The sequence below is a fragment of the Heloderma suspectum genome, chromosome 3, assembly GCF_057233095.1.
Source record: "Heloderma suspectum isolate Gila_16-S chromosome 3, 16-S_ref, whole genome shotgun sequence".
In the NCBI taxonomy this organism is placed as follows: Eukaryota; Metazoa; Chordata; class Lepidosauria; order Squamata; family Helodermatidae; genus Heloderma; species Heloderma suspectum.
In genome coordinates, this window is record NC_139460.1 from 201,196,735 (window position 1) to 201,211,096 (window position 14,362).

General features: G+C 41.7%; 1 protein-coding gene across 4 annotated transcripts in view; it reads right to left on the reverse strand.

Annotated features, from left to right (window-relative positions):
• The window catches only part of PARG (poly(ADP-ribose) glycohydrolase), a 115,480-nt gene that overhangs the window by 7,785 nt on the left and 93,333 nt on the right, over positions 1-14,362 (reverse strand). For 2 of the 4 annotated variants that reach the window (XM_084845298.1, XM_084845299.1), the window contains exons 14-15: positions 9,066-9,144; positions 7,001-7,109 (exon numbers count right to left, since the gene is read on the reverse strand). In XM_084845298.1, the coding sequence (XP_084701424.1) occupies positions 7,001-7,109; positions 9,066-9,144 (188 nt within the window). Of the gene's footprint in view, positions 1-1,402; positions 1,515-7,000; positions 7,110-9,065; positions 9,145-14,362 lie in introns of those variants that run through there. The other 2 variants (XR_014789332.1, XM_084845300.1) reach the window with 2 other exon arrangements.

Here is a 14,362-nt window from a genome sequence, read left to right on the forward strand (position 1 = left end):
TGTTATGTATATCTAGCCTTAAGTAAATCCAATTCATTCAGAATGTTTTGTTTGGATTATCAGTTTCCTTGGCACACAATTTCAGTTGTTTTAGTATTTAATATATGCATCCCTATGTGTGGCCCACAGGGAGGGATTTTCTTCTCTGATCCACTAAATGTTATAGAAGGAAGAAGTTAAGATCACAGTCATCAACCCTTCGCTCCAGAACGTTTTGGTGGCATGTGAAAATTATAATACTTTTATTTATTTACAACATTTATATACCACTCCATATCTAAACAGATTCTGGAGTGGTGAACAATAAAAGATATCAAGAATGATCCTATGTCCTGGGCTCAGGAACTACTCACCCACAGGACTCCCATGTTGCCAGGATTCAGCTTCAATTTATTGGCCCTCATATAGCCCATAATGGGGTATGAATCTAAAACCATACCAGTAAACCCCATCATTTGATTTGAAAATGGCACAGTTGTTTCACTTGAGCCAATTACAGAAAGCAAGTGTACAATATTACACTTCAGAAGAATGCGGGCCCATCAGAAGAATGCCTGAGGCAAATCTTAAAGTACAGGCAGGCTTATATAGGTGAAAGCAGTCTTTCAAATAAACTGGTCCTAAGCCATTTAGGGCTTTAAAGGTTAAGACCAGCACTTTGAATTGGGCCCAGATGCGTACTGGCAGCCAGTGCAACTGGAACAGAACTAAAGTTGTTTTCAGACTTCCCAGCTCCCAGCTAACATCTGGGCAGCTGCTTTTTGTACCAGTTGCAGTTTCCAGACCATCTTCAAAAGCAGCCCCACATAGAGCACGTTGCAGTAGTCTAGTGTGGAGGTAACCAGTAACTGAGACCAGGTATGACTGCTCCAGATTAAGGTTGTAGCTGGTGTACAAGCCACAGCTTATAAAAGGCACTCGTGGCCACAGCCACTACCTGCAACTCACCAGACTGTGACAGGTCCAGGAGCACCCACAAGCTGCACACCTGGTCCTTTAAGAGGAGTGCAACCCCGTCTGTTTCACACCACATAATGGGGCATGAAGAACGCTCCTCCCCAGGATTTTGAAAAAGCTATTAAAAAAACCCCTTATACATATGTATATGTGTCTGTAATCACACTGTCTTGGATGGATTTATAGACTTGTTTCTTCCATCCCCATGGGGGTTGTACATTCTGACCAATATTAATTTTAATTTGGCACTCCACTATTATTCATGATGGAGAACTTACTCAAGATATCACACATTATAACAATCCCATTGGGCATATGTGGCTTTAAAAAAATCATGTATGTTTGATGTGACACCACACAGAAGGTTTATGAGAAATTATGATATCCAGTACGCCTTTGCACCAGCTGTGGAAAATCACAGAATAGTAGGGCTGGAAGGGGCTTATAAGACCATTGACCAGCCCCCACCAGAAAACAAGCTTGTCTTGGAGATACTTCTGGAGCATCATTAACATATCAGCTTGACTCCATTTTGTTTATCTTTAGAGGACACATTCCTGAAAAAAAGGTGAGAAGGGAACATAAAGCAACCATCCAGAAGAATGAGGCAGGCTGCCTTTATAAATATAGCTACCTGCATTTGCTGTGAACACTATTAATAGAATTAGACGTTACAAGAAATAGAGCAGCCGCCACTCTCGATTACTCCCCATTTCTTGGGATAAAGCACATGGAATGATGCTGTTGCACTGATAATTTCCTTGCTGCTGAGAGCCAATGAGGCAGGAGCAGTGAATGCCCAGCACAATGACTACATCGCACAATGGGGCTGTTCACATGTAATGGTGGCAAGTTGTGGTGTTCCACAGCCTTTTTGAATATTCAACCCCCAATAAGGCCAGGATGCTATAGGTTAATCATGGGTTAAACAACCCACAGTTAACCTAAATACTAATTGTAGGTTAACTATGGCTGAGATTGGACAATCAGTGGGGGAAACAATGCTGTGTCAGTTGTTCCCCCCACCCCGAGTGTGCCAGTCATACAATGGGATTATCCTAACTACCCATGTTGAATCACGGGTTGCTATGTCATCTGAACCCAGCATGTGGCGCAGGCATAGTGACTTTTCACCTACCCTACAATCCATCGTTTGCAGTAGGGATTGTAAGGTGGGTGAAAAGTCACTACTCCTGTGCTGGACACCTGGTTCAAACATGGCAACCCACAGTGCAGGTAATTAGGGTAATCCCAGTCAAGTGACTGGTACTGAAGGGAAAACAACCAACGCTGCATTGTTTCTCCCATTGATTGTCTGAAACTGGGGTATGTGTTCTTTAATCTACAATTAACCTACAGTGTCCAGGTTTGGACATCATGTATCAACCCCTGAATGGGGGCTGAAAATTCAAAATAGCTGTGGAATGTGCCTGGCACATGTCGTGGCAAATTGTGGGCTAATTAACCCACAATTTGCCACAATTATGTGTGAACCGGGTCATGATGTTACCATCATTCCTTCTAACACTGACTCAGGTTTTCTTGTGCTCATGAAAATGTAGCACAAGGACTTACTGGTTTGCCCATCTGTGAAGTCAATTAGGCTGGGTTAGGGCTTTCTTGGGGGTGGTCCCACACTGGTGAAGTGCTGTTCCTGTTGAAATACATATGGCGCCATCATTACAGGCCTTTGAGTGGGGCCTATGGATCCATTTGTTTAAAATGGCTTTCTCATAAGAAAACTCTTTGGGGGTTACAGTAGGATATGAGCTACATATTTTTAATTATTGATTTGATCTTACTGGGCTGAATATTTCTTGTGATAAGTGTTATTGCTGGGTCCTGCTGTCATTAATTTGTTATAGCATTTTATTAAATGGATTGAGTATATGTTGTAATCCTGGCATATAGAAGGGGAAGAAATGGAAGCAGTGACAGATTTTATTTTCTTGGGCTCCAAGATCACCGCAGACGGTGACTGTAGCCATGAAAGTAAAAGACGCTTGCTCCTTGGGAGGAAAGCTATGGCAAACCTAGACAGCATAGTAAGAAGCAGAGACATCACCTTGCCGACAAAGGTTCGTATAATCAAAGCTATGGTTTTCCCAGTAGTAACATATGGCTGTGAGAGCTGGGCTATAAGGAAGGCCGAGTGCCGAAGAATTGATGCTTTCGAACTGTGGTGCTGGAGAAGACTCTTATGAGTCCCCTGGACTGCAAGGAGGTCAAATCAGTCAATCCTACAGGAAATCAACCCTGACTGCTCACTGGAAGGACAGATACTGAAGCTGAAGCGCAAATATTTTGGCCACCTAATGCAAAGAGAAAACTCTCTGGAAAAGACCCTGATGCTGGGAAAGATTGAAGGCAAAAGGAGAAGGGGACAGCAGAGGATGAGATGGCAAGATAGCATCACCGATGCAATTAATATGAACTTGAGCACACTCCGGGAGAGAGCGGAGGACAGGAAGGCCTGGCGTGCTATGGTCTATGGGGTCATGAAGAGTCAGACACGACTTAATGACTGAACAACAAATATGTTGTAAATTTGTATGTTGGAAGCTTCCTTAAGAGGGAGCCTAATTTTAAAAATAAAAATAGCTAAAACCATACCACCCACAGACAAGTCAGAGGTATCAGCCGTCTCAGGGTAACCCCAAGGTTTGCAGGGGTACAACCCTGGCACGGGGATGGGAGAAGGACCCCAAAAGCAGCCCAGCTTTGGAAGTTTACTAACAGTGTAACACACTTTTCACCTTGTGTCTACTAAAGACAGGATTACATGCTTCTAGGTTATGGAACTCTCTACCAACTAGTAAGCAAACATAATCATTCTTGAGTTTCTGTTGCTTGCTCTAAACATTTCTATTGACGCAAGCCTTACCTGATCTGTGACCAAGCCCATATGTGTTTACCATTGTTTTTTAAGACTGGTTTAGTGTTGCCTTATCTGGATTGTATTGTATTTGTTACTGCACTGAACATACCACTGTGTATATAAATGTAATAAAATAAATAAAACAAATGCAGTGGCACAGAATGTTGACAGAGGAAAAAACCCTGATTACTGGATTGGAGGTAATAGAATAGAGTGGCTGGCAAGGAGGAGGAAGGAAGAGACAGAGATAAGAAGAGTAAAGAGAACCATCTCATTGACTGGAAAGGTTATTCTCTGGTTCACACTGATCAATGGGGAAATCAAATTTAATGTAGCTGGGATTAAACACAAGTGTGTCCACACCATGCCACCTTCCAGTAAAACCCCCAAATGGAGGAACTAAAACCCAAATAGAGAAAAAACCACCTGGAGTGGCTGGCACCCTGAACAGAAACACTCCCATGCTGCAACTTTCTAATGCAGGGCCACACTTGTTCCCTCTACTTCCAATGTGTAGAGCTGAGTAGTGCTGCTTATGTAGACCAAACAGCACCATCCAGACACAAGAAGGAGGGAACAGCAGGCTTTGGGAAGCCCTGAGGTTTACAGAAGTACAAAAAATATTTAGAAAAAAATCTAAGTAGGGAGACCCCAAAAAACCCCAATGAGGACTCAGCATTTTCAGTCACAAAATGCTGGCTATTGGGAAGGGGAGAGGAAAACTGGGTGGGAGGGTGAATGGAATATCTCGGAAGAAGGCACATGGACTGAAATACTGAACAAGATACTCCACACTACAACATTCTGTTGCAAGTCCCACTTCTACTATGTGACACTAAGAAGAAAAGCGAGACACATACAGAGGAAATGAGTAATGGCAGGCTTGTACAAGGGAGGGAACCAGGGACAAGGATGGGGCTGGCACCCCCCTGACAATGGTTAGGCTAACATTTGTGCAAACACACTCCACAAATAGCATTACATTTTGCTACATGACAGGTGCAATAGTGACACCTGCAATATCCTGAAAGGAATATGCCTAGAGATTCTTAGCCTATGGTGATATAGTTCACAATTTCCTCATAAATCTAAGTTTACTTTAGTTAATGAAATGTAAAATGTCACTTGTCTCATATACAATCCACTACTTAAAACCCGCCACTACCCAAAGAGGAAGAATTCTGTACAGCAGAAAAATGCATAAAATCTATCCTAATGTACAATTTGCATCTTTCCTATCAATGTGATTGAATACATGAAGTCTGATGTCATATGCTTGGAGTAGGTGATTTAGTTTTCCAATTAAGCTGTCAGTGAAGTTTACAAATTTTATTTACTGTCTTTTGCAGAGCTTACTTTATTGCCATCTGTGATGGTATCTGATGTTACTTTCAATATGAAGCACTAGCTTTTACTTCCTTTTTTAAAACAAAATTAGTATTAATCATGCTATGCCATTTTTGAAACCATAATATTAAGGTGTGTGTGTGTGTATGTCTTTCTTAGATGGAAAATTAAGAAAAGCCTGTCACACTAAACTGAATATGCTTAAGCATATATGGTAGGATGAGATGATCCAAATCCTTCAAGATTATTAGATATATTTATATGCCAGAAATGAAGATGCATTACAAATGATAGAAATGGATATGCTTCTGTATTTGTTTTCTTGTTGCTACACCTGCCCTAAAGAGCTCCATGGCTAATGTGGGACACCAATGCTGTAATTTATTATTCTGGAGGGATGTAATATGTTGCATGCTATTAAAAACTCTTAGGAAGATTTGAAAGAAAACCGTGTAAATGCACTTTCAAATTCTATTATTTCTTTAGAAGACATTTGGGTGGGATGCTGTTATAGTGGATTCAGACAACCTATTTTTACCAGACATGAAAGGACTTCTTCAATCAGAGTAAGATTCTGGTGGAAACATGTTGTTTGTATTCCACTGACACCACAAGTTTAGCAAGCTATGTTTTTGAAGTTTGGTTAAAGCGTTACTCTTCAATTGGTGGGTCAAGTCCCACAAGTGAGGCATACACAAATGTATGGTTACATGAGTGACACCACCATTTCCTTCCTCTTCTACAATTTTTTTTTTTTAAATAGACCTGGTTTGCATGTCAAAACAATCCAGGTTGGTTTTTTCTCCCAAACCCTGGGTTATTGTGAGTGAAGTGGGAGCAAGTAAGCATTCTGCTTCTTGCTGCCCAATTACTCCCACAGCAGGCTGGGTTGTTGATCATGACGCCTGAACAAAGTATTCTTGGTTATTGGGGGAGAGGCCCAGAGTTGTAACCCATAGTTTGTTCTTGGGTTACAGCTCTGGGTTGTCTTTCCCCCCAAGAACCCACAATTCTGGGTTTGGGCATCACAATCGACAAAAGAAAAAGTGAGAAAGACAGAAGAAAAATGGGGTGGCCAGGGGGTGGGGGGAGAGTGGGAAGGAAAACATATATGGCAAAAACTACCATAAAGTCCCATATTACAGGCTGGCATTAAAGGTGGGTTCTGTATCTGAAAATGTCAAAGGCTACTGGGCTAAATAATAAGTATAATAATCATTGAGTTTCTTGCATGCTGGACCTTTTCAGATAATCTAATACCACTAGATTGCTACAAAGCGTACCACATACTGAGAAGAATTTGTTAGCCTGAATCTACTCCTCAGCAGAAAGAAAATTTGTTTCTCATTGAAAAACGAACAAAACAAAAACTAACCATTCTTCAACATTAGCTGCTACCTTTAATGAATCTAAGCAGTATTTCATTTAAAAACTAGGAAGCTTATCTAGAGTTATCTAATCATAACAACACATTGCAGAAGGTATTGGTAAGTATAATTGCTTTGCAACCATTTTTGTGGACACTTGGATTACACTTTAAAAACAAAACTATGAGTTCAGTTTTCTAAATGAAAGGAGGTATTTCATGAGAGAATCCCTTCTCAGCCAGATTTAAACTGGCCAGCTTCAATTTTAATCTTACTGTTGAAAATATGAATAACACCTTGTGTGAACTGACACTGCAATTAAGCAGAAAGTCTCCCTTCGAAGAGTTGTTGACATTGCAAAAATTATTGGACAGCACAACTCAAACACTAATGAAATGGCTACAAATAAATGATGGGCTTTAGGCTGCAGATGGATTAAGGAGTTACTGGCCTTGTTGAGCTCTCTTCTAATTTTCTCAGGAGCAAATTGATCAAGGAAACGTCTGAAATGAAATGCATCTATGGCCACAATTTCTGTGCAGCGCCTCTGCCATTCATCCCTACATTGGAGAGTGGGGGAGAGAAAGAAAAAGAGTGAGGTGGTCAGTAAAATTAACTGTGATAATATTGGTCATATAAGCAAGACTGAAAATGAGTTCATCTCTCAAGGGCTTCGCCAGTGGTGAAAAGCACAGAAATAATGTCAGGGAAAGGCAATGCTGTCATAGATCATGGGTGAACTCAGTCAAAGGGGTGGGTGGGAGGGAAAGCTGATGCAGGAGGAGACATGAATTTTCCCCACAGATTTAGAAATGCATTAGTTACACAGTGTGAATGTCAAGAGCTCAAATATTAAATAATGGACACGGTATGATGTCAATTATTTGCAAATATTCCCTGGATGGCCAAGAAATATAAAATTTTATTTTCTGTATGTCAACATAATGACAACATAACATATATGTTTCAAGAACAGTCCTTTCTTCTCAGCCTTTATTCACCCTGTACTGAAATTGTAATCCTCAACTAGGTGGTAGAAGGAAAGAAACTGACCAAGCTTTTGTCCCGAAACTTGGGTCTCTGTAACAAATGTACTATATATCTTACAGTTCTTTTCACATTCTGGGCTAACACATAATGGGGTTATTTGAATGACACACCAGCCCGCTGTGAGTTATCTAATCCATGGTGAGGCTGCGGTGCATGCAGCCGCCATTTTGATTACACAATCCCCAGCAAGCATGTCATGTGAACCCAGTAAGTGTGGGTTATGTGAGGGGTAAACAATCCTCACATATCCCATGGTCTGTTTTAGGATTGTTTAACACTCATATAACCCACACTCACCAGGTTCGCATGACATGACAAGCCCCGAGCAGGGGTTACATATTCAACTTTGCACCCATAGGGTGCCCGTGGCTTGTCATAGGGTAAATAACTCACGATGAGCCGTGCCATGTCATCCGAACCAGGTCACTGTTTAGTTAACACTACTGTGTCAGACCGCCCCCCCCCCCCAATAATCCTGTTTCAGAACTGCATTTAGAAAACTAACAGTGGAAGACATCATGGAACCAGTTCAAGTGGGAATTAAGACTTCTGTGCAAGTAGCAGGATCAAATCTTTTTCATGTGTATTAAGAGTAAAAAGTCAGGAAAAGTGTTACCACAGTGCATAAAAACTGAATTACACCAAGTGAAGGCTACTTCTCATCTTGCTTTTGAAGACATGGTGGCACTCATGGGAGTCACGTCCATGACCACATTATACTGGTATACACCCCCTCTACCTGTGAGAGAAAGTTGATAACTCCAGAACTGCTCCAGATTTTTTTCACATGTGCACCTTCTCTCAGAAGTAGCCCACATGTATGTTTTCATGGCTCTTCAGGTACACATCAGATGTGTCTTGAAAGTTCCCCAAGTATTTCCAAAGCAAGGTGGAAACATGGCTCTAAGAGGCCTGAGCAATTTTACACAAGCACTTGGAATTGGAACCCAAAACTCAAGATGTGAAGAAACAAAAAAAACAGTGAACTCAGCTGGTGAGTGCTGACAGGACTGTAAGCAAAACAGGGCCACTGAGAAACAAGAGGGAGGTACCAGCATCCTTGGGGAAGACCTGAGGTTTATTGAAGTAGAAACATAAATATTTTTTAAAACTAAGGGGTCAACCCCCCCCCCCACACACACAAAAGCATACCAATAAAGACTTGAGCATGCTCAGTAATTACAGAATGTAGAGTGACAGATGGAAAAGAAAAACAGAACAGTGTGGTGTAGGAGAGAAGAGTGGAATGCCCTGCTTGGAGGGAATGGTTCTTGTTCACGGTTCCAGCCAACACTCCTTTTAGGAGCGAGGTTCCATGGCAACTTTTTATTGCAGGTCCCACTTGCATTATAATAATGTCAACCTCAGTCATTTGCAGTGAGTTTGCAGCAATGTACAGGACTGAAGATCTAATATCAAGTTTCACTGATGAAAATGTCCAAGGCATTCATTTGCAAGCACATTACCTGGGTGTTTCATCTTCATGGCACCTGGCCCACCGATATGTTTCTGCATAGCCAGTATATTCACTATATTGCTCTGCACCTGAAATAAATAAAATTTTGCATTATATAAGCCATTTTCAGCTGAGTATTTTCTTTTCCTCTGTACAGACATTCCTCTTCTGAACACCTGTGCCAGTTTCATTAGTGCTAATAGAATAGTGGAGGGACAGAAGAGGAATGTCATCTGAATAAACAAAAGCAAGTAGATGGGATCCAGAAAAGCCAAATGCACAAGATTGGAGAAATCTGTGCAAAAGAGCGCCCCCCCCCCCGTAGGAAAAGGTGTGTATGTCAAGTGTTGAACAAGTTGCCAAGCTCTATTACCAACCATCTTCCTCTGTCTCATCCTAACAAAACTCTTATCTTACTGGAATTGTGAATGTATACTGAAAACAAAGTCTAAATGCCTTACAAATGGGAAATTAGGTTGTCAAGAACCAAAGCGAATAAAACAAGTCTGCAAAATTCTACTCTCTGTGTGTGCGGGGCGGGGGATGTGAGAAAAGTGTTTGGTTAGCATTATTGTAATTCACTGTCTGCCTTGTTGAAACAGAAGGAGGTTGTCATGCTTGATTGGTATAGAAGGCCAGCAAAGGTTACACCGTCTCAGGGTCTGAAACTCTGTGATGAGCTCAGAATAATCAGCTATTCTTTCATACAACCTAGACTAGAAAGTACATTTCCTTCTGATTTTAAGAACCATATAGCAATTTCTAAGCCACAGATTAGAAAGTTCACCAAAATCGAATTGCTGTAGTTTTGCATATAAAGAAATAATGGATATATAATCACTAGCATTCTAGTCTGGAAGCTTGTATCACACTACATATTTAGGTTATCTGTGAAATCTGAAACAGGATAGGAGGTGGGACAGTCATGCCTCTTCTGAAACATCTGGGAAAGATTGCCCCCTTTGTTGTCAAGATAAATTAATTGCCCCTATTGAAATATAGTTTTAATTTTAATTGTTTCTCTTTTCTTCTTTGCGTTTTTTAATCTCTTATATTTAGGACTATTTTACACTTTATACAGCACGTTTGCAGTGGTAAACATGTAATGTGTGAAGGAGATGGATGAAAGTGTTAAGTGTGAATATTCCAAAACACTTAGTATGATATGTGTTGTTGTTCAGTCGTTCAGTCGTGTCCGACTCTTCGTGACCCCATGGACCATAGCACGCCAGGCCTTCCTGTCCTGCGCTCTCTCCCGGAGCGTGCTCAAGTTCATATTCATTGCATCCGTGATGCTATCTAGCCATCTCATCCTCTGCCGTCCCCTTCTCCTTTTGCCTTCAGTCTTTCCCAGCATCAGGGTCTTTTCCAGGGAGTTTTCTCTTCGCATTAGGTGGCCAAAATATTGGAGCTTCAGCTTCATTATCTGTCCTTCCAATGAGCACTCAGGGTTGATTTCCTTTAGGATGGACTGATTTGACCTCCTTGCAGTCCAGGGCACTCGTAAGAGTCTTCTCCAGCACCACAGTTCGAAAGCATCAATTCTTCGGCGCTCAGCCTTCCTTATAGTCCAGCTCTCACAGCCATACATTACTACTGGGAAAACCATAGCTTTGATTAGACGGACCTTTGTCGGCAAGGTGATGTCTGTGCTTCTTACTATGCTGTCTAGGTTTGCCATAGCTTTCCTCCCAAGGAGCAAGCGTCTTTTACTTTCATGGCTACAGTCACCGTCTGCGGTGATCTTGGAGCCCAAGAAAGTAAAATCTGTCACTGCTTCCATTTCTTCCCCTTCTATATGCCAGGAAGTGATAGGGCCAGATGACATGATCTTAGTTTTTTTAATGTTGAGTTTCAAACCAGCTTTTGCACTCTCCTCTTTCACCCTCAACAAGAGGCTCTTGAGATCCTCTTCGCTTTCTGCCATTAGGGTGGTATCGTCTGCATATCGGAGGTTGTTGATAATTCTCCCAGCAATCTTAATTCCGACCTCTGATTCATCCAACCCGGCATTTCTCATGATGTACTCTGCATATAAGTTAAATAAGCAGGGTGACAATATGCAGCCTTGTCGTACTCCTTTCCCAATTTTGAACCAATCGGTTGTTCCATCTCTGGTTCTTACTGTTGCTTCTTGACCCTCGTACAGGTTTCTCAGGAGACAGGTAAGGTGGTCTGGTACTCCCATCACTTTCAGAATTTGCCACAGTTTGTTGTGATCCACACAATCAAAGGCTTTAGCGTAGTCAATGAAGCAGAAATAGACGTTTTTCTGGAATTCTCTTGCTTTCTCCATGATGCAGCGAATGTTGGCGATTTGATCTCTAGTTCCTCTGCCTCTTCGAAACCCAGCTTGTACTTCCGGTAGTTCTCGGTTCGCATACTGCTGAAGCCTAGCTTGTAGGATTTTGAGCATCACCTTGCTGGCATGTGAAATGAGCGCAATTGTGCGGTAGTTTGAACACTCTTTGGCGTTGCCCTTCTTTGGAATTGGAATGTAAACTGACCTTTTCCAGTCTTGTGGCCACTGTTGAGTGTTCCAGATTTGTTGGCATATTGAATGCAGCACTTTAACAGCATCATCTTTTAGGATTTTAAATAGCTCGGCTGGAATACTGTCATCTCCGCTAGCTTTGTTGTTAGTAATGCTTCCTAAGGCCCACTTGACTTCACTCTCTAGGATGTCCGGCTCAAGTTCAGTGACCGCATTATCATGGCTATCAGGGACATTCAGATCTTTCCTGTATAGTTCTTCTGTGTATTCTTGCCACCTCTTCTTAATCTCATCTGCTTCTGTTAGGTCCCTGCCTTCTTTGTCCTTTATCATGCCCGTCTTTGCACAAAACGTTCCCTTGAGATCTCCAATTTTCTTGAAGAGATCTCTAGTCTTTCCCATTCTGTTGTTTTCCTTGATTTCTTTGCATTGTTCATTTAAGAAGGCCTTCTTGTCTCTCCTTGCTATTCTCTGGAACTCTGCATTCAGTTGGGTATATCTTCCCCTTTCTCCTTTGCTTTTCGCTTCCCTTCTTTCGTGAGCTACTTGTAAAGCCTCATCAGACAGCCACTTGGCTTTCTTGCATTTCTTTTTCTTTGGGATGGATTTCGTTGCTGCCTCCTGAACAATGTTACGGACCTCCGTCCATAGTTCCTCAGGCACTCTGTCTATCAGGTCTAATCCCTGAAATCTATTCCTCACCTCCACTGTATATTCATCAGGGATATGATTTAGGTCATACCTGAAAGGTTTAGTGGCTTTCCCTACGTTCTTCAATTTAAGCCAAAATTTTGCAAGAAGCAGCTCATGATCTGAGCCACAGTCAGCTCCAGGTCTTGTTTTTACTGACTGTATGGAGCTTCTCCATCTTTAGCTGCAAAGGACATAATCAATCTGATTTCGATATTGACCATCTGGTGACGTCCATGTGTAGAGTCGCCTCTTGTGCTGTTGGAAAAGAGTGTTTGCTATGATCAGCATGTTCTCTTGGCAAAACTCTATTAGCTTTTGTCCTGCTTCATTTTGTACACCAAGGCCATGCCTGCCTGTTATCCCGGTGATTTCTTGACTTCCTACTTTAGCATTCCAATCCCCTATGATGAAGAGGACATCTTTTTTTGGTGTTAGTTCTAGAAGGTGTTGTAGGTCTTCATAGAACCGATCAACCTCAGCTTCTTCGGCCTCAGTGGTTGGGGCATAGACTTGAATTACTGTGATGTTGAATGGTTTGCCTTGGATTCGTACTGAGATCATTCTATCATTTTTAAGATTGTACCCCAGTACTGCTTTTCCCACCCTTTTGTTGACTATGAGTGCTACTCCATTTCTTCTAAGGGATTCTTGCCCACAATAGTAGATATGATGGTCACCTGAATTAAATTCGCCCATGCCTGTCCATTTGAGTTCGCTGATTCCCAAGATGTCGATGTTCAATCTTGCCATCTCATGTTTGACCACCTCCAGCTTACCTTGATTCATTGATCTGACATTCCAGGTTCCTAAACAATATTGTTCTTTACAGCATCGGATTTTCTTTTCACCGCCAGACACATCCACAGCTGAGTGTCCTTTCGGGTTTGGCCCAGCCGCTTCACTCTTTCTGGCGCTACTTGGAAATACCCTCTGCTCTTCCCCAGTAGCATATTGGACACCTTCCGACCTGAGGGGCTCATCTTCCGGCGTCATCTCTTTTAGCCTTGTGATACGTTCCATGGGGTTTTCTTGGCAAGAATACTGGAGTGCGTTGCCATTTCCTTCTCCAGTGGACCACATTTTGTCAGAACTCTCTGCCATGACCTGTCCGTCTTGGGTGGCCCTGCACGGCATAGCTTATGGCTTCACTGAGTTACGCAAGCCCCTTCGCCACAACAAGGCAGTGATCCATGAAGGGGAGTATGATATGTACTGGGAGGTCATTACTGGCCAGGGCTACCCCCAAATGAGCATTTGGGGATGTATGTCTCCCCTTTGAACATTAGCTGTTTTCTGTGACAAACACAGATGTGTCCATATCGTTGTGTAATCTGAAGCAGTTTTGAGAGTCTGAGCGCTTCCAGATAAGGTCCACTTCCTTCAAATGTAGTTGCTATTAACTCCTCTGAGCCCTTGGAGTAGGGCAGGGTACAAAAGAAAAAGAAATATACCCCCTCTGTTTTTTGTTAAGAATTCGTTACATAGGAGTGTTCTCCTACAACATTCAGTTCAGTACCATTTAACACTTTGCACTGCAATATAGCCAGATATGCCACTAACTGTATACTCAAATGGGAGTCATAGCTAATCCCAGATCCTGGATCCTTTAATTTCTTAGATGCACACCCTTTTCAAAAATGTAAATGTGTGAACAGGCCCTCAATTGACATTTGGTAGTTCTGCTTTCTGTAGCATTTCTGGCATGCAAACACTTCATATAATCCTTTGCTCTGCTCCAATCCTGGGAGGTAACTGTTATTTTTTGTTAACAGTTAATAATTTACTCATTAATTTTAATTCATTAATTAATATTAAACAATGTTTAATAGTTAATAATTTAACAAATGTAACATATAACAACTTAAACCAGCAAGGCTGAAGCTGAAAATAAGTGATTTTGCCCACTCCAGAAGTTCATACCTGAGGAGGGATTTGAAGCCAGGTTCCCTAGGTCCAAGCTAAATACTTTCCATTGGATCACACTGATTCTCCTTCATAGACTAGTATTTTGTTTTGTTTTTATTACAGTATTTATATGCAACCTCTCAGCCCCCTGCATGTTACAATTTATTAGCCATGTCTCCGATCATTTAAAAAGACCTGCACACTGCTTCTGGTTT